This window comes from Scomber scombrus, chromosome 18 (assembly GCF_963691925.1).
Source record: "Scomber scombrus chromosome 18, fScoSco1.1, whole genome shotgun sequence".
Lineage (NCBI taxonomy): Eukaryota > Metazoa > Chordata > Actinopteri > Scombriformes > Scombridae > Scomber > Scomber scombrus.
This window is the reverse complement of record NC_084987.1, coordinates 14,762,001-14,782,626: the sequence shown is the minus strand read 5'-3', so window position 1 is coordinate 14,782,626 and position 20,626 is coordinate 14,762,001. Positions and strand designations below refer to the sequence as shown.

General features: G+C 39.7%; 3 protein-coding genes across 4 annotated transcripts; 2 read left to right on the top strand and 1 right to left on the bottom strand.

Annotated features, from left to right (window-relative positions):
- Positions 1-48: 48 nt before the first annotated feature.
- Positions 49-6,385, bottom strand: slc25a17l (solute carrier family 25 member 17-like). Its single transcript, XM_062438533.1, has 9 exons — positions 6,085-6,385; positions 5,863-5,923; positions 5,347-5,413; positions 4,683-4,837; positions 4,446-4,562; positions 4,196-4,341; positions 3,738-3,833; positions 3,220-3,302; positions 49-2,755 (listed from the first exon to the last, which is right to left on the bottom strand). Exons 1-9 carry the CDS (start codon positions 6,157-6,159, stop codon positions 2,608-2,610), a joined length of 948 nt encoding a protein of 315 aa, XP_062294517.1. The 5' UTR covers positions 6,160-6,385; the 3' UTR covers positions 49-2,607.
- Positions 6,386-8,444: 2,059 nt separating this feature from the next.
- On the top strand, positions 8,445-10,800 carry anks4b (ankyrin repeat and sterile alpha motif domain containing 4B). Its single transcript, XM_062439464.1, has 2 exons — positions 8,445-8,611; positions 9,663-10,800. Exons 1-2 carry the CDS (start codon positions 8,451-8,453, stop codon positions 10,798-10,800), a joined length of 1,299 nt encoding a protein of 432 aa, XP_062295448.1. The 5' UTR covers positions 8,445-8,450.
- A 1,575-nt stretch (positions 10,801-12,375) lies between these two features.
- si:ch211-256e16.3 (kelch-like protein diablo) lies at positions 12,376-20,476 on the top strand. 2 transcript variants are annotated; one of them, XM_062438797.1, is made up of 12 exons: positions 12,397-12,423; positions 12,722-13,039; positions 13,123-13,257; positions 13,334-13,525; positions 14,138-14,281; positions 14,878-15,064; positions 16,048-16,194; positions 16,292-16,420; positions 18,465-18,641; positions 18,770-18,916; positions 19,024-19,189; positions 19,744-20,476. In XM_062438797.1, exons 2-12 carry the CDS (start codon positions 12,743-12,745, stop codon positions 19,892-19,894), a joined length of 1,872 nt encoding a protein of 623 aa, XP_062294781.1. In that variant the 5' UTR covers positions 12,397-12,423; positions 12,722-12,742; the 3' UTR covers positions 19,895-20,476. The 2 variants fall into 2 exon arrangements, with proteins under 2 accessions (XP_062294780.1, XP_062294781.1); XM_062438796.1 differs by having other exon boundaries at positions 12,376-13,039.
- The last annotated feature ends 150 nt before the right edge of the window (positions 20,477-20,626 follow it).

The window sequence follows — 20,626 nt, the reverse complement described above, 5'->3', positions numbered from 1 at the left end:
GCATGTGGTGATTTTCAATAAAACAGTAATTACAGAGTGATGCAGATGTCATTTCTAAAACTTTATTTTTTTATTATAACAATAATTTAAATCCCCCCCAAAAGACAAGTAGTATATTTAAACAAAAACATTAAAAAGACTGAATGTTTAAAAAAAACTAACATGTGTAAATAAACAAATTGAACTTCAAGTAAGTATTGCATCAGCAGTTACAAAGTCTTTTCATGTATACTGTTAAGACAGAACATTGAAGCAATGTCACATCCATTTCAAGAAATAGGACAAGTGGTTATTGGAAGAAAGATTAGCAGTGTAGACCAGACAAACATTTAATCTTTGTCTTTGCTGTTTTATAAATAACAGTGATGCATTTATCGGAATTGAGCTCTTTAGCCTTCACATAATCTTATTTGGTCCTCGTGCTCCACCTTATACTGTGAAGGTCATCTTTCTACTGTTTCACACACCTTTCACCAGATTTAAAATGAAACATTACACCTACAGCATATGTGGATATATTCCAAATCTCAGCAGGTGTGAGTCAGCTGAAAGGTCTTAAACCAAATTCAGGTCATGATTTAGCAAACTTAAAGTGGACCTATTATGCTAATTTCCAGCCCTGTATCATTTTTGGACTCCATTAGAGTAGCTTTGCATGATTCACAGTTCAAATGTCTTTGTTATACTGGCCTTTCATGTAGTCCATCAGCTCAGCCTTTTACTCAAACAGGCAGTTTTAGCTCCCGTTTCGTAAAGGCCCCCCTCCCGATGAGCCCACTCTGTTCTTATTGGCCAGCTTTCAAGAAGACTACAGAGGGGCAGCACGTATCACAGTTGTTAAGTTACCACTGTGCTGTGTGATGGAGAATCGTGGCTTGTCGTGACTACCCCAAAAAACTATGGAACAATGCCATAATGTTAGAGGAGCAGAGCAGTGAACTTGCATGCTGTATGTGGAGCAGATGACAATATAAAGAAATCCATCACAAGCCGATATCAGCTCGGGCTGAAAGAAAAAAAAAAGATGGAAACTGAGTATTCAGAGGAGTCTGAAGCCAGTGGTTTTTCCTCACATGGATTACTTCTATATACATGTATCTTATTATTTGGCACTTTGGCCTTATTTAATATGAAAATCCGACATTGTACATTACACATATGACTAAAAATGAGGAAAAGCATAACAGGTCCACTTTAATGGTGAAGGAACTCAAACCTGGCAAATGTAATTTGTTGTTTTCAGTATGTTGGCAGTCTCCCCACTACTTCGTACTGGGCTACACCACTGGAACAAACAGTCAAAAGCCTTTGATCTCATAGATGAAGTTTCAAATTAATGCTGAGAAAAACACCTTAAAGTTACACATTAACAGATTGAACTAGTCTAACAGCAACAAAACTCCATCAACTTTCAAACAGTTTAAAGAGGAAAGCAGCCGAAATTTCCATTCAACAAATCAGACAGAAAGAGCACTGCCGAACAAAAACTGCAAGCCCTGACTACTTTACACTGCTGACAGGACACTGACATCAATTATAGAATAAAACTGCATGACAAAATGTTCATACTGACTTATACAATCATGAGGACTGCAGGCAAATTCAGTGCATCATGAGTTTGAAAAAATCTAACAAATCAGTTATCACAGCACCCAGATCAGTTCATAGTACAGTATTTGCTTTGTTTCATTTGGAGGCACTTACTGCAATATTTGTACACATATACCTTATTTTCAATGTAAGATTAAGTACTCGTACACTTTTATATTAAAGTCATTTTAACATATGACGTTACAGTCAATCTGAGTGTCAAAATAACATTTTGACTATAACATTAAAAAAAACTCCATTTAACCATTTCATTTCTCATTTCATGAGATTTCAATCTTGCAGAGCTTAAACTTAACTTCACGGTTAAAACATAAGACGTTGTGTGTGAGGAAAAGTATATAGTTGGTACCCTACTTGTCATCATTTGTAGCAGATGTTTTTAAAAAATTACGTGGCGATATTTCTACCAACTAGCTTTAAAATTTCAGCTGTTTTTGAATCTCTTTTGTGAATCTCTCTTAGCAAAATGCATCTTAAAGCACTTTCAGACTCATTTTGCCTTCAGACCCGTTCAGAACTTTGTAAAACTTGTGCCACTTCAGCTCAGTGTTCAAAAAAACAACCCGAACCAGAGGAATTTATGAATACAGCTGCAAAATGAAGGGATAAATACATTCTAATCACTAATATGTTACGTGGCAATAACTTGCTTTCCCTTACCATTTACAATTCAGTTCCTTTAAGCTCATTTAGAACCACATCAAGAGATTTATCAGAGGAGAAAATCAAAAATGTAACTACTTAAAGTTTAAGAAAGAGAGGATAGTCCAAGTATTACACCCCCCTTTGGTTATGGTTCATATTTTGGGGTGAGTGTGGGAATCTGTAACCATAAGGGCACCAATCCCACCTCTGATTACAACACTGACTGAAACGATTCCTGTCATTAGCATATTATTTAGAGAGGTATCGATAAAATACCTACTGACACCGTGTTAATGTGCAGCCTGGTTCGCTGGTGTGCTAGCGCCACGCTGTATCCAAGCAGGTGTATGTTCACTGCTTCAGTTTCTTGTTCAGACCCATGACTTTGAAGGTAACAGCAGTGATCTTCTCATACACAACGAACATGAGGGCAGCTGTCAACACCGTCTGTAGCAGTTTGGCCTCCAGGCCTTTGTACAAACCAAAAACACCATGCCTCCTGTGATAAAGACGACAGATGTGAGTTAATGACCAGCTATCTTAACATCCAGGGATGGACTGGGAATCAAAAAATCTGCACCTGGACTTCTGATTCACACCTGGAAATACACCCCCAATCATGCACCCACATATTGAGTATAAGATTAGAATTCAAAATGGGCAGTAAAGCAGCACTTCCTTAATTTTATCCTTCTGAGTTGTGTAACATCTGAGTGAATCACACATGCAAATTGTTTGGTTAGTTAGTATATTATCATTTCTGATAAAATATGTAACCCCAAAAAAAACCAACTCACTATGTTTTCACTGGACACTTCAAAGCAATTAAATGTTTACGTTGTCGACTGGCCAACTCGGATTTTTTTTTTTTTTTTTTTTTTTAAATAGCTTTGTTAGTCATGTAAAATGAGTCGGCAACAGTCAAGTGAATGTGGTTGTATGTATCTCAGAAACAGCACTCACCTGATTCTGTCCATGAGCAGGGAGAAAATGTTTGAGAGGCTTCCCATCACACCGCCCTTGCCATCACCTTTGTGCTGCCCAAACTGATGGGAAAGCATAGAATTAACGATCACTTACTTATTGTGAATGCCATTAAAGAATTGACATTATTATGAGATCTCAAAGATATACTGCCCCACACTAACATCTACATGTTCAACAGCAAACTGTTATTACAGAAGGCTTCATTAGGGTTTCCTATTTAGCTTCTGAGGTTCCCAGGAAAACACCATCTTCTTACCAAATAACAGAAAAATACAAATGGTCCACTCTCAAATAATTGAGTATTTATGCAGAGGAGATCTAAAATTGTGTGATTTTCTTTCACAAAAGTTTGAATATCAGGGGAAAAGTGAGCTATCTACTAGTGAAACTATCTTTACAACACTCAATACTAAATATATTATGATTTTAAATAATGTTTCAGACCTCTTTGGAAGTAAAATTAAGGGTGAATTTACATATAACAAGGTATTTACCCTTAGGATCGCCTGAACAGTCTGCAGTGGATAAGTTGCTGTGGTAGCAACGGCCTTGGCAATGGCTCCAATGAGGAAGATCTCTGCTGAGGATATCTGACAAAGGACAAAGATTGAAGCCACACCAAAACACTATGACTGGATAATGTGAGAGTTATAACCACTTTATTGCCCAACAATTTAATGTCAATTAAGACAAGCAGTTGTAATTATTCTGATGACGTGAAATGTTTATTATATCATCTTCTGTGAAACAAATGCTATAAACACAATTACTTTTCCTCTCTGTTGGGATGTTGAGCATGTTGTCACCTTACCACGAAACAAAGCTAATTTGCGTTTAATAAGTACACAGAAGCTAATTCATATGTGGACTACAGTTTGAAAAATGATCAGTAAATCTGGTCAAAAAGAAGGCACGGCTTCTAAACACCACTGTGCTTCTTGTGTCGTCTTACCCTCTTCCCTCCTTTACCGGCCCTCCTCTTCATGGCTTCATAGAACATGAACTGCACCGCCGGGTTGAGGACGAGGATGAGGGAAGGCAGAGTGCTGCTCCACAGAGCTCCCACCCCCTCGTTGGCTATGATCTGCGAGAACGCATCTGAGAGGGGAAACCCAAAATGCAGCAGGGTTTAACGATCGTTCAGAAACAACAACAACAAAAAACGCAACAAAACTACAACACGGCAACATATGTACACACACCAAAAATGCCACTGTACTGGGTCTGATGGAGGTCTTCGTTTCTGAACTTTACCCCCTGCATCTTCAGTCGAGTGTTGACCACCCACATGGGAGTGGTCAGGATCACGTTCACTGCCCCTACATGAACAACACATAGATTGCAACTTTCATTCTTATGCCCTTCAGTCAAAACCTTTAAACCTTGACGGTCACTATCAAGTCATTAATCATAATTAGTTTTATTGAATGTGTGGTCACCTGATATGATTCCCATGAGCAGGTCTTTGCCAAGCCTGGACTCGTGTGGGCTAGATGCTGTCAGCTTCTTCAGCGTGTTGAAGGTGTAGAAGTAGACGAAGTTGGAGCAGCAGAGGCTGGAGATGACTGGAAACCAGCCTCTGTACAAAGACTGCCTGGAGGAACAGTGTTCAGTTATTCGTCCACATCAGCCTTAACAGGAGTCAGCTGCTAATTGTCAAGATAGCTTTTATTGATCATAAATCTCTGATGGAATTACAAATGAAAATTATATTTTGATGAAGTAGTGGGTGACAACAGTTTTGCCGCCACAGCAAAGTCGTCAAATCAAACTGAGGGGATTGGATTTAACGACAAAACAAGCAGGGCTGCAACAAACAGTTATTAACAGCTATTTTCAGTATTAGTTAATCTGCTGAGCATTTTCAGTTCATCAATTATTCTTGAGAAATGCCATTACAATTTCCTGAAACTGAAGTTAACACATTCAAAAGTGTTTTTTTATTTGACTAAAAGCATCAGATAGTCCCACTTGACTGTGAAATTACTTTGAAATGTTCCAAATATTTGTTGATTAAAAATTTCTTCTCTAAAAACAAACAATACCTCGGTATAATTTAACCCAGCCGGTTTTGTGATTAGCACACCACAAAACTATACTTACAGACCCTCTTCCTGTGCTATCTCAGCCAGGATGATGGGGGTGGATTTTGACTTTCGATTTTCATCCACTGGGGGAAAAACAAACAAACACAGAATGAGTTTATGGAGTAGAGGAGAAGTAATATGGATTCTGTAAAAACTGTTGCATGATGTCCTCAGCTCTGGAGGGCGCTTTCTAAAGGGTGAACAAACGACCCTGTCGATGTAATCAGGGTTATCTCGGCTTGGCCTTAAGACTTTTAACGTTTTATCAGAAACTCTGAGTTATAAAGTGGGGGCATGGAGTTCAAATAACAAGGGTGTTTACCAGACAAGAACGATGCAATGAAAATGTGAATAGTAGGATACAGGGTTTAATTATTATTTTTTTAAACCAAGAATGGTATTTCATATTTAATGCAAGTCCCCCAACTTCATGGTAGGCTACTGCAAAGCTTGACTACTTCTTCACACATTTTGTGATGAATTTAAAGTTACTTCAAACTGGAGAAAATCCAAGACAGGTCCTCTAACTCACCCTGCAGTCTGCTTTTGGCTGTGTCCAAAGGAAAGAAGACTGTCATTGCAGTCACACTCCCCTAAAAACAACGAATAATTAAGTTATTAATAACTTCAATTGACAAAACCACATATGTCTCAGGCTCCTTCTTCAATTAAAACAAGGACAACACCATAGACGCCTACAATACTTAATACAAGTCATGACAGCTCGTCTTATAGCACTTCTATATCTGCTCACCATTGCACCAGCCACAGCATGAACCAGCGTCTCGTAAGACAGAAGGCCGACAGTCGAGCCGCCGTTGTCGGACATCTCTACAGCCTCGCTCCCTGTCAGGACCAGAAAGAGTAAAACACCGAGGGGAAAGAAAGTATCTGACTGAGGAGTGAAACGAGACAAAACTGCAGTCTGTCTTGTTTTTCTTGCTGTGGAACTGGTTGGAGAGTTAAACACTCGCGGCTACGACTCCATCAAAAGGTTTTCAACACACAAGACAACCAGAAACTGAGAGTAGTGTCGTGAGGAAACTGTCGGCTAAATGTTTCCGCCTCCCAGTCGGCCAAATTTATTTTCGTAGGATGGCGAGGTCATGACCCGCCCTCCTCTGCCTCTGATTGGCTAGTTCTCATTGCCATCGTTGTTTGGGTTGGTTAGGTTTGACATTAGGAGTGCAATTGGTCTGAATTAGAGCAAGTGTATCAGAGTAAGCCAATCAGAGACTAGGAAGAGTAGGGCGGGTCATATCTTCGCCATCCTAGGACAAAGAAAGAGATTACTCCCATTGGGTGAGAGCTTCTTCTTTGGGATGTTTTTTGTTGGTTGACAAACAACAAAACGATGCATTACCGCCACTGATTGGTATTAAGTGTGTATCCTGACTCAAGGAAATAATTAATTAGAAATCCCCTCCTTTAAAATGTATATAAAATAATTTATTTATAATAACTTATAGTTATAATTTGTGTCTGAGGTGGTTTTTCCACCAAAACAATCAATCAAACAAACAAACAAACAAACAAACAAACAAACAAACAAACAAACAAACAATTATCTTGTTTAAATCCTTAAAATTACATCTCTCTCTCCCCTATTTATAATTCCACAATTCATATATATGCAAATTACATATTATTTAAAAATCCTATTTCACTGTTAAGTCCATTCTCAGTTTTTGTGCACCGGAGGCTTCAAGTTTCAACATCATACTTGCATAAGTTGAATATAACACCGCGATTGGTTCCAAACTAGTTGTGATGTGACAAATTCTGCTTGTAGGTCCGATATTCACTGAGCAGAGGAAACTCTTCAGCAGATTAATGTGAAAACAGACTTCAAGTGTCAAACTCTGCACATAGCCACATCATTTTGCACAGTTAAGCAAAAAAATTCAATTAACATAACAATAAAAGCATATTTTTTTAGTGGAGCAGGATTTTAATAATGATAATAACCTAAATTACACTAAAAAAGACACACACAGACACATACTTATTGTATTAAAATAGATAGGAAATCCTTTGCACAAATATGAACTTCTGCATGCTTTTCCTGTTTTCCACATATCTACTTTAATTGTTTTGTTTTTACATCCAAGTTTATCAAACACCAAATCATCCTACCCTACCCACCCAAAACAAATCATACATACAAGCAAAAAATGTGAAATTAACAAATTTGCTGATGATATTCACATTTTTACAGATAAACGGAGATACAAGATCTTTCAACGTCATTGCTGCATTTTGAGTCCATGTCAACTCACTCACTTGAACTCAAGCAAACTCAGCAAAATGACCCTTTTAAAAACTTTTCTACCTTGTAAACTTTAGTTCAGTATTATTTGTGTTGAAGAGCATGGAGAAAGCTCCAAAATGATTATTTGTCATTGAAAAACCAATGAATATGATTCTCTAGTGATGGTATTCAGAGTCTTTGTTAAAAATAGTAAAACCACAACGTAAAAATCCTTTATTCAAAATGTGACTTTAGTATGATCAGGAAAATATACAATATACAACTTAAGAATTAAAATTAATTTAATTTATATTATTATGTGTAGTAGTCAATTATTGATGTAATATGTAAATAGCATTTTCATGTTGTAGCTCTAGGTGAACCTGAGTTGAACTGCTGTGGATATTTCTGCAGGTCACATTTTATAAGATACTTATGTTCTGTGTGTATAAATAAAGCTTATGTAGTCTCTGAAGTATGGCTGTCAATTAAATGTAGTGGAGAAAGTAAAATATTTTCATCAGATATGAAGTGGTAGAAAAAGTGGCAGAAAATGGAAACTCATATAAAGTAAAATAGGCGTCTGTATATGTGTACCTGGGAAAATCTTTATACATTATGCCTAAACATTGAGCTAATAACTGCTGGGTGATGGGTGGAGAAGTGCAGCAATGGTATTTATTACAAGCAGGCAACAGTGAACTGGACTTTGCTTTTGTTTTATGGCTTTGAGCTGCTGACGATCAGTGCTCATTTTGTTCGCTCAGTGTCCACTGTGCATGTGACGGGAGAGAGTGGGGGGAAAAGTGCCAAAAAGTGCCAAATTTGCTTCCTCTTTTTTGTTGTTTTCACAACGGCAGAGGTAGAAGATGTCTAGGTACCACAAAGCAGCGATTGATGGTTACTTGGACCTCTTGAAGGAGGCCACAAGGATGGACCTGAACAATCCGGACGAGGATGGCATGACTCCCACCTTATTGGCTGCTTTTCACGGACATATCGATGCTCTTCAGCTCATATGCAGCAGAGGGTGAGCACTCTTCTCTTATCACCTGTGATTAATCTCTCATAGCCTAAAAAATACACAGAATAACACTCAGAAATATTTATACTGATACAATTTCTACTATATTGTATCTATAATAACCTAAAAAGAAAGAAAAACGACAATAGAAATATAAATAGCATTCACATAGCAAAGGTTAACCGTACAATGAATTTCTAAAGCTTCAAAATGTTTTTTATACTGTGTCTTATATTGTGAATCAGTAATTTAGGACTTTGTCTGGGCTTCAACAACAAATGGTGTTCACATGTGCTAAAACCACTGTTCAGGCTTATACTGTCTCCCATGAGCTGAGCCAAATGTTTAATCAACCAAATCCATCCAGAGAAACAAAAGAGCCCTTCATCTATCCCTCTCCCCCTTCTCCATCCCTCATTCAACACAACAAAAGACAGGCTGCGATCTAGCACGACATCTTCACTGACAAATATTTCCCCTCTGAGGTCCAGAGAAGGTGTTTGGAGGCGGGAGGCGGGAGGTGGGGCACCTACGTGGCCGGAAATTACTTTTTTTTCTGCTTTGGTCATTACCAGCATGACCTGGGGTTTATGACATGCTGTTTGAGTCATAGTTTTATTGCTGTGATATGATGCCCAGCACTGGAGGACTTTACATCTTAATAGTTTACCAATTATCTTCCACCATGTTTGATATTATTATGTGATATTTTCATTTATAGCCCAAAAGGACTGCTAATTTTTAAATTACTGCATTTAGCCTGCAAGCTGAGTTATCATGAAGTTAGCACTGGCCAAACACAATTATAAAGGTGCAAATAAACAGCAGTCTGAAGGAAACAAACTACAACTAGATCTCTTTTTCCTTCTTATCTTCACGGGTCTTTCACTTTTTAAAGATTTTTTCTTTTGAATGTTTTCCTTTACTTCAATCTTTACATAGATTTTCTGTTAATGAAGTTTTTATTTATGTAGGTTTTGGTTAGAGAGTACCAAAATAAAAAATAAAAAAATGCATTGAATAACTTTCAATCCAATTTTTCTTTTGTGTTACACAGAGGAGATCCAAACAAGAGTGACATCTGGGGGAACACACCGTTGCACCATGCTGCAGCCAATGGCCACAAGCACATCATCAGCTTTCTGGTCCGCTTCGACGCCAACCTTTTCGCATTGGACAACGAGTTCCACACCGCTATGGATGTTGCTGCGTCACGTGACCACATGGAATGTGTACAGGTCCTGGATTCTGCTGCCTCACAGCAGACCAACAAAAACCCCAAGAAGGTCACCAACCTAAAGAAGATGGCCACCAAAGAGGCAGAAAAACGTGTGAAACACTGTGAGAAGGTGAAGAAGAAACACCAGAGCAAGATGGATAAAATGTACCGTGGAGCTGGCAGCACTGGATCCGTGTCAGAAGCAAGCATGGCATCTGTGACCTCGAGCGGTGGCACCATGTCAGGCATCAATGAGCAGTTCTCCAAACTTATTGCGGCTGACAAATCTGGCTCCCTTACATCAAAGGTTAAAGGCACACTCCAGAGGAAACTTGGGAAGAATAAAGGCACACTGCAGCGATCAACAGGAGATGGGAATGTCATTTTCGGCAAGCAGGAGAATGGATCTTCTGAGAAACCAGAGTTTTTGGAGGTCTTCAGTGAGCAGGATGAGAACATGGAAAACGACGATGGAACGGCAGGCTTCGAAGATTATGATGAAGATGGTGAAGAACAAGACCAAGTCAAACACTCCCTCTTTAACCGACCTGGTCTTGGAGGTCTGATTTTCATGCACAAGATGGGGCTGGAGTCAGAGGATATGCCCAGTGGGACCAATGAAAGTCTTGGCTACATTGTTAAGAATGATTTGTTCGAGGGAGATGAAGACGCAGCTGGCTTTGAGGAAGCTGGTGATGATGACGTCCCCTGGGAGCAAGAAGATCTGGGTCTTGATGATGATGAAGATGAGGATACCTCACCTTTGGATGCATTCTTGTCTTCCATCTCCTTGCCACAATTTGCTCTAATGTTTAGCAGAGAGCACCTGGACCTGGAGGCACTCATGCTTTGCTCTGATGAAGATCTGAAAGGCATTCGCATCCAGCTGGGACCCAGGAAGAAGATCCTGGAGGCTGCTGCACGCAGAAAGAATGCACTGGAGGATCCTGGCATCATGAAGGACAGCTTTCTGTGATCTAATGAGAAGATTAGCAGCGATATATAATCCTGTTTAACACTTCAGATGAATGTGTCTATTGGAAAGAGAGTCAACAGTTTGATTTTCTGTATAAAACAAAGATGATTCAGCACTATATCAGCTGGCTCTTTAAAGTGATCAGTTTAGCTTTACACATATAACAGTGTGCAATGTTCTGTTTATACACTATTATCCAGATTATAGCCACTAACAAACAGGAACAAAGACAGGAATGTCAGGTTCAAGCATGAACAAAAAAGCCTGTGACAACTTAAAAATACAAGAATTGTATGATTTAGAGAAAATAAAAAGAGCAGACATACATCCAGCTACTTGATTTTAAATCCACATCACTGTATAGGCAAACCTGCTGTTTTTGAATATAAATTGTGTTTGTTTCTAACCATAGAGGAGATCACAGGGCCAGTGGCTGGTTTGGTTTTGCTGTTGTATGTTTTTAAAAAAAAAAAAAAAATTATTTGACTGCTGACAACACAATTGCTAAATAAATAAAGTATATGTGCAAAGTAATGTTTCCTATGTGATATTCTCAAAAGCTAAGATGTGTGCATGTACTGTTCATACAGGGTCATTCCGATTTGGAGAGAAAAGGCTGGTCTTCACAACATGAACAATAACATTTTAGAGAGTTGAATGGTTGATAAGAGATGTCAAAACAGTTCACCTGAAAGAAAGATTTTCACCCCTTGGTGACATTTTAGGGGGTGAAAATACTGCACGGATAAGAAAACATAATGTGTTAACTGATTTGAATTGAATTTGATAAATATTTTTTTATATAAGCAATAAAAATGATAACGGTGAAAAGTATCATTTTGATCTCAATCAAACAACATTAACTTTATCAAGTTATGTCAGTGACATGCTTACAGTTTGTTAGTAATCCAACCATAGGTTTAGCAGATTTAGTTCAGTTTAAGGAGTCATCGTATAAAGTGAGTCAATAATTGAAGCATCAGTAGTCAGAGTTAGTCACATCAAGTGGATATCTGCCACATTTAGAGACTTTTTAGCATAAAAATCCCCTCTTTTTGTTTCCTCAGACAGTGTTTCCCTGTTACAGTGGAAGTATAGTTACAAAAAAGGGGCCTTGGCACTAAAAAGATATCCACTTAATATGTCTAATTTGGACAGCTGAATCTTCATTTTAAATACATTTTCGCACAGAAGGAGGCTTGTGGATTTTGGTCCTCATCACTTACATTACAAGTGTTCACGCCAGTATGAACAGAAGGAATGACTATGGTAAAAAATGACTTTAATCATTTTATGAGCACCTTATTGTTGTTTTAAGACGGACTTGGAAACCCCAAACCCTTTAACCCAAATAATAACATCAATATTAACTTCACCAAAGAGAAACAACGATGCTGGAGCGAATGCAGAAGCTGCTGAGGTGAAACGAAGCCGGAAGTACCCAGAGGTGAACTCTCTTCATCTGTGCTGCAGCGGTGGGAGGAGCTCCTGATGAGAGGCGGTATATACCACTGCTCTCTGTGTAGGGGAGTAAACCTTCTCTGTTAGTCACGATTATGTCTGTCAGGTAATATGTTTCACTGTTGCAGCTGCTGAGCGTTTAATATCGCCTGTGTGTACACTGTAAGTATTCTCATGAAGCGGGTCCATATTGGTTATCTCCGCCTCCAACTCCCGACGCTGCTAAGCCTCATTAGTAAGCTAGTTAGCTCACTCAATAGACAATCTCAGCTCGTCTCTCTGCCTTGTTGCTTCTTCAGCGACTCTATTACAACTTTACCTCTTAAATGAGTGCCGTAGTGACATATCTAGCTGATTATTCGACTTGCCAGTGCAGCATTGGTCGCTAAAAGCTGATGTGAACATTTGACGTCAAAGGGTCCTCACTATCTTGTCTGTTATGCCTCCACCAACCTCGCAGGCTTGCCTAGAAAAGTTAGAAATGGCTGAAATTATTGGAGTCAACGCTGGTTTACCGTTGCCGTCCACTCTGAGTGCCACCTTCCCGGTTCCTCAAGACTCAGGCACCGTTGCTTCTGCTGTTGCTGCTCCAGCTGCTCCAGCTCCTCTGAGCAGCGAGGACTACCTGTTTGCGGAGCCCAGGCATCCCAACACTGTCCTGCAGGGCCTCAATAGCCTGCGGCTCAACAACGCCTTCTGTGATGTGACTCTGTGCTGTGGAGGACAGGAGTTCCCCTGCCATCGTATTGTGCTCGCCTCCTTTAGCTCTTACTTTCAGGTAAATGCAGGTTTCCTCACAGTAGTGGTCAAGCTTATATGCTTCAAAATCGTGTGTCATGTCCCTGACTTTCAACTCCACAGGCAATGTTTTCCATTGACCTGATAGAGTCCAAGCAGGAAAGGGTTGCCATCAATGGAGTTGAACCTCAGATGGTTGGCATGTTGGTGAGCTACGCCTACACATCAGAGGTCTACATCTCAAAAGCAAATGTGCAGGTAAAGTCTCTACTCTCACCTTTCTTTCTCCATCATCAGCTGACTGGCTCTAAAAATCAATCTGAATCTTGTCTAGGCGTTGCTGGCAGCAGCCAACTTGCTGGACGTCATGGCTGTCCGAGAGGCCTGCTGTCGTTTCATGGAGCGTCAGATGGATGAAATGAATTGTGTGGGGATTCACTGCTTTGCTGAGGCCCATTCTTGTAAAGTGCTGGAGAAACGCAGCATGGACTACATTCTTGAGCACTTCAGCAGTGTGTCTCAGCAGGTGCGAAGCTGATGGAGCCATTATTGTAGTCTTCCAATACTGAGTCCTGAACAGATCTGATAGACTCCCTAACAGGCAATATGAGTCAAATCCTCTGTCATGATATAAGTAATTTTGTTATGCAATTTGGATTTTTATATTGTGATTCAATATTAATAGGAAATTGTCTTTAACATTTCTGGAAATACTGATATGAAAATGAAAAAACAAAACAAAGCACTGAGCAATTAAATAAAATAAAGCATTAACGTTCAGAGAATAAGGGCAGATTTTTCAATTATTCAATGAAAATGAAATTAATGCGTAAATACAATAATCAAGTTCATACAAAACCGCCTTCACTCATGCCACCAGCACCTCCCTACCAGGATAATTGAACCTGGCAGTGTTGTTGTTTTCATGTGTGAAAGGGGCTTAGCAAAGATTATCTACTCTGCCTGTCAGCAGTCGAACCAAGGCCTGCACGTGATTGTCTTCCATGGACTGGAGGTGTTTAGTAAGCAGGTTGAGTAGGTTGAGCTTATTAAAGGGGACCTATTTGCTCTTTTCTAGCTCTATATTCCCCTTTTTAAATGAATCATGTTCTCACTTTTCCAATGTCCTTTCCTTCAGGAGGAGTTTCTGTCCCTGTGTGTGGACAAACTGACAGAAATCCTTGCCAGCGACCATCTCAACGTGCCCAAAGAGGAGTTGGTGTTTGAAGCTGCCATATCATGGCTGAGTAAATGCCTTTCTCGCAAACAGAGCTTTGAAAAGGTCAGATTAAAATGAATACAGCATGCGTAAGACATTAATAAGTGAAGGATTACCACTATTGGCATGTAGGATATGTCAATAGTGGTATTCATTTTTCCCCTTTTCTCATTTCTGTGGTGTTTTGCACTTTTATCTTAAATCTAAAGTTCTGTTGTAGGTGAAAATAATTTTGCTCATGTTGGAGATGAAGTCTGAATATTTTAGCACTAAATATTATAAGGAAATCTGTGATGCAAGTTCTGTTTTCTTCAAGCTATTCTGCTCTCAGATATTTTACAATTACCTTACTAATTTCAATGTAGGATTATTTCAGTCTGCAGTAAGTACATGTTGTGCAGCTGTTGTAGAGGAAAATGAACAAAATTATAGTAGAAATATACCAAATCATATACTCACTGAGCCCTATAACTTTGAAGGAGAAAAGATGATGTCTCAAATCAAACTGAAGCTTTTTTGTGACATGGATACCATTGGCTAGGGCCAAAGGACTTGTAAATCTCCCAAGCTTATTTTTAACACTTATTTCTAACTCTAACACTGTAGAGTGACAGTTCAGTCCAGTTAATCAGATGACTCCCCTCATGTGCACCCTGAAGGTCCTTGAGCATATCCGCCTGCCTCTCATCAGCCCATACTACCTCCACGATGTGATTGAGTCTCAGGATGTGGTGAAGGAGAACCAGGGCTGCCAGAGGCTCATCTCTGAGGCCAAGGACTACCTGCTGCTAAAGGACCGCCGTGGAGAGCTCTACTGCCCTAGGGCACGGCCACGGAGGTCCACAGGTAAACCCACTCACATCTAGACATGCACTGACATTATAAATAAGAGCCATTTTATCAATTCAGTCATTTAACCTTTATTTATACTTCAAATCTTTTGAGTGTAAATAAATGACAATGAGTCAATTACAAAAGCAAAGAAAAGGAAAAACAACAACAAAGATGTATAGAGAAAAGGCCATTTAAAAAAAACAACAACATTACAATGTTCCTATTAGGGAAGGTAAATAAAATGTAAAATACAATTATGTAAAAACTCAAACTTTCCAATTAGGGTAGACAATTTGATGAGTAAAATAAGATACAGTTGTGTAAAACAATTGCAGGCAGAGGTTGGCAGGCTTGAGATCCAAACTGCCTCAACAACTCTTTCTACCAAACATGGGAAGAAATGGTTTTATTACTGTAGAAATAACTGACCTTTTGCCTGAGTCAGCACATATTTTTCCTCAGTCCGATGCTGATATATTTATATTCTATGACTCTCAGTCATAAGTCTAGGATAAACAGGCTGCGGGAAACTGAGAATACACAGTTGTCAGTTGGAGAGGGATCTAATCCCATATCCTCAAAAGGTGACCAGCTGCTACAACATATTTAGTAAAAGCTAAACTGATCTCTTTGTGGTCAGATGATAAATAGTCATTGACCTGAGTGGGAACTGAGGAAAAGTTATTTTATAAGGAGGTAGATAATACTTGGATTTGGCTTTCCTCACTAAGGTTAGCACTTAAAACGTTTATATTTAGGTGCATGTAAGAAATATGCTTCAACTCATTTTATTTCCTTTACTCAGATAGGTATACACTTGTGCCTTTCCCTTTTTTAAAAACCCACTCACTATTAGGGGTTATTAAAAGCATTGAGACCTGGTTTCTGCCTTCATTCTCTTACAGAGTAATTTTTTTTAATTACCATTTATTCAAAGACCAACATCCCTCAGCTCACTCCTCTTTATTTCTCTGCTCCTGTTGCCATGGCAACAGGAACGGCTGAAGTGATAGTGACAGTTGGCGGGGAGGATGACAAGGTGGTGCTGCGCAGTGTTGAGAGCTTCGATCCTGTAACCAACAAGTGGAAGAATTTGGCGTGCCTGCCCTTTGCTGTGAGCAAGCACGGGCTGGTAGTATCAGGCGAGTGTACGCGGTCGGCTTCATTTAGATTAAAATTCAAACGTAGATGTTGTGCACATGAAAAATAACATGTTTCTTTCTTCTCCTCTGTCTGTAGACTCCACTCTGTATTTGGCAGGAGGGGAGTTTCCTGACGGCTCAGCCAGCAGGGAGATGTGGCGCTATGACCCCTGCTTGGACTCGTGGATGGAGATGGCTCCTATGAATGTGGCTCGCTCTGAGTTGGGTAAGGCTGTCTCAGGGACGTTTTAATAAAGTATACAATGTCCTACATACATTCATCAGTCATTCCAATAATAGCACATCTACCTGCGTCTTGATACGTGTCCATGAAGTACATAATTTAGCTCATTTATAGCTGTTTTTTTAGGGGGGTTTTTAATCAGTCTTAATGCTAACAGATAACTTACTTCTGAGCAGCAATCTGATATCAGGTCAGGCACCAAGGATTCCAAAGAACATATGGTGTATCTCCCAAAATCCAGAGCTAAGCCAAAAACCAAACCAGCCCTGGCCACAAAACACACAGCCCAAAAAAACAGTACGCAGCTGGACTGGATCGCCTTATCAGCTGCGCAATCACACCATGCGCCCAACTGCTACCTGAGGCACCAAATAAACTTGTTGACAAACTAACCCCAATGGACAAGCCCCCATTTGTTATGACCTGGCTCATGTTGCAGCAATAAAGAGACACACCATGTTGGTTAACAAAAGATAATGTATCAAATAAAATTAAACAAATTAACTTAATATTTAAAATATGGGGTGTGGATGTCAGTTTAATAAGTAGTGTAATGTGCAACATGACAAATCTAAAATGCCTCTGTGGGGGAGTCAGAGCAGCTGCAGCAGCAGGAGAGTGCCAGAGAAAGAAGAGAGATGCACTGCAGCCAGGCTCAAATAACCTGAGAACACCCCGAGGCCCTCGGTAGTTCTTAGTTACACTAACAGTCCACCTGCAGGATGAACAAAGACTCGAGTGAACCACACACCAACACATGATGACTCAGTAGGGGTTATGAACTTTATAAGGTAACAATAAATAGGATAAGTCTGAACTTCTGAATTGAAACATTATTTATTTAGAACATTTTGTTTGAACACATCACACACACAAAAAAAAACAATTCCTACTTCCCTCTCCCCAAACAAAGAAGATTTGAAATTCACTCAGTTGTCCCTCTTGGCTTCCTTACAGACAAGATGGCAGTGAAGCTAATAAAAACAGTGATTTATTAATCTCATATCACGCTTCACTTTAGTGGATTGTAACATATGGAAAATAATCTGCAGATGCTCCAGCTCAAGATAAGACCAGATTTTTGAGCCATGACAAAAACCACAATTTTGCCTGCAACAGATGTATTTTTAGCCTAGCTGATTGCCAGAAACGCCAGTTAAGAGGAATAAGGAATCAGCAGTCAATGACAGTATACAATGCATTATAAAATGGGTTTTTCTACAATTGTGAATCACTGCAACCATGAAAAGTCCTTGAGCATATAATCATTAATGTGCACAAAAACATGATCTCCTCCAGTAGATTTAATAAAAGAGAGAAAAAAAAAGGGGCAGGACCAACTATTGCGTCAAAAAATATTTTTTTCATGCTGGCAGATTAAGTAAGCAGTAATGCAACAGGCATCAATTGTAGTTTTGCAGACAGTGGCTCAAACCACTTGGTAATTCATTTGTGACACTGCAGCCATTGAAATCTTTTTCGGTTATCTTTTTTTCATCCTTTCATCAGGTTTTCTTGCAGTGTTTGGCTTTGTGATGTATATTAACCTCTGCCAAATGCTGAACATTTTTTAAATGCTGATTTGACCTTCTTCTCAATGGCCCTTTTTTTCTCCCAAATGCTAATGAAGGCCCCTCCATAGATGCTTTTCACAGCAGCTGTTTTGACTTTTCAGAGCAGAAAAACCACAGGTGCAATTACATTAATGATGGCTGCATTCAACTTAGGTTAGCCTGTTCCACTCACTTGTTCACTGGGACAATTAATGTAATGGAGCCATTGTTATGTCATTTACACCTGTGCTTCTCCTGCTTTGACTAGTCGAAATGTCATCTTTGAAAAGGGTCTGTTTTTATTTTGCGTTTCTTGGTTCTTTCATATGTGGTAGGAAACCAAAAAAAAAGTTGGCACAGTCCAGTAGAAACAAAAGCAGGATTTGTTTCCTGCAGTGGGAAAGGGCTATTGAACATTGTATCCAAAATGATAACGTAAAGTGATCATCAGTGACTCACCTCTCTCCTCACAGGCCTGGTGATGCTGGACGGTTTTGTGTTTGCTGTGGGAGGTTGGGAAGGACGCTCTCGTCTGGATTCAGTGGAGTGCTACAACCCCCACACCAACTCCTGGCAGTTCACTGAGTCTGTCAAGATGGCTGTCACCAGTCCTGCAGTGGTGGCCCTGGACGGACTGCTTTATGTTACTGGTACGAAACACACGTCATGTTGAGGTTATGCTTTTTTTGTTTTACCAATAGTGACTGTTTTGTAAAGGTTTAGTTTGCTGCTTTCTTGTTGGCAGATGATTGATTTTTTTCTCTGCGTGTCCTGGTAGGTGGTGCAGTTCTAGAGGATGGTGATGGCACAGACCTTGCACAAGTATACAACCCCAAGACCTCTGCATGGACAGAGGTTTCCCCGATGCAGATCGCCCGCTCTGGTTCAGCAGCATGTACACTCAAAGGAAAGCTCTATGTAATAGGTACTGTGTCCACAGCTTAAACGTTTTCTGATTCAGACACGCTAATCAATGATCAAACAACAAAAAAATGATGATCACATTGACTGTTTTGTATTTATTTCTTGTAGGCGGGTGGCATGCCTCGACAGAAAACACAGATAAGGTGGAGTGTTACAATCCAAAAACCAACAAATGGACCATGTGCGCCCCTATGAAAGAACGACGCTACCGGCCTGGTGTTGCTGTGGTGGATGGAAAAATCTATGTTCTGGGAGGAGAAGAGGGCTGGGACAGGTTAGTTAAATAAGTAAAATGTACAGAAGGTGCTTGTGCACATAATACGCGTGTAATCCCCTGCAGGAACCTTGTAGGAACTGGGTAACCAGGATTTAATTAGCTTCCACTATCGTACAATAGTTCATGGCCCCTTACACTTTAAGGTCTCAGTCCCTGCTCTAGCATTGTACTTTCTGACAGTGCAGGAACTATTTAGGCAGAGTTTGCAGTGCTGAAGTTTGCTAAGTGGTCAAACACAAATCTGTGACTGCTACAACTTTTGGACAGCTACATTCACACACAGCAAATTAGTCTGAATAAAATCATACAAAAACTCCTAATACCCAGATACAGTGGGAATATAGCTAGGCGTATAAAAAGGGAACATCTGATTTATTTGTTCCTTGTGGCTCCTTAGTACCCAGAACTATTTGGTTGAAAAGAGGCATTAGATTAAAAACAGAAGAACAAACGCAATCAAAGCTTTATTTTCTGGATTAAAAATGACACTGCTATTTGATATTACTGTTTAAATTTGCAAGTGGTTAATGCTGATCACTCCTTGAATGCAGGTATCATGACACTATTGAGAGGTACTGTGATGAGACTGACGCATGGGAGATTGTCGGGGAGATGCCCACCAGTCGCAGCTGGCTCAGCTGTGTGTCTCTCCAGCTGAGGAAAGACATGAGCAGCTGCCCTGGTACACCAAATGACAACTGAGCAAGGTCGTCAAGCAGGAAGTCTTTTGTGGTTATTTGCACCTTCCTTGGGAACAGTGCGCTTCAAAGCTCAGTGCTGTGGAGAACCAGCTAACTGAGGAGAAAGGATGCCTGGATTTGGCACAGCGCTGTTTGAGCTGTTACTGGAGGCAAAGAGGAGCTGGTTTTTAATCGGTGACAGTTTGTGGAATGAGTCTCACTCACTTGGATCCCTCCTTTGGTTTGGCAACTAAGGAAACGTCGTTGATCCACATGAATCTCAAGCAACTGATCGACAACTCAGCCAGCAGTCTAAGCTCACTCTCTGTATGATGTGAACATGTTTAAGGTAATGTTTTAATGTCCAAGCGCCTCAAATCTGTGAACATTTTCCCAGCCAACATAGTGTATTTTTGTATCATTATTATGTGATGTATTTATTTGGGGTGTGATCAGATGTAAGAATGACATTTTTAAAAAAAGATCTTATAATAAAGAAGTTTAATTCTACTGTAAATGTTTTGTTTTGTTTTTTCATTTCACATTTTGCACATCTACTAAAACAAATGCTCTGACTAGAAAATTAAATGCAGTGCAAGAACCCTGCAGAAATATTAAAATTCACACTGACTCAAAAATATGCTTTTTGTTCTTCCTACATTTGGATGTTCACTGCTGAATCATGTATGTGCAGAGTTTTAAACTAGAAGTCTCTTTTCACATACATCTGCTTAAAGTGGAGGGTTTCTCTGTG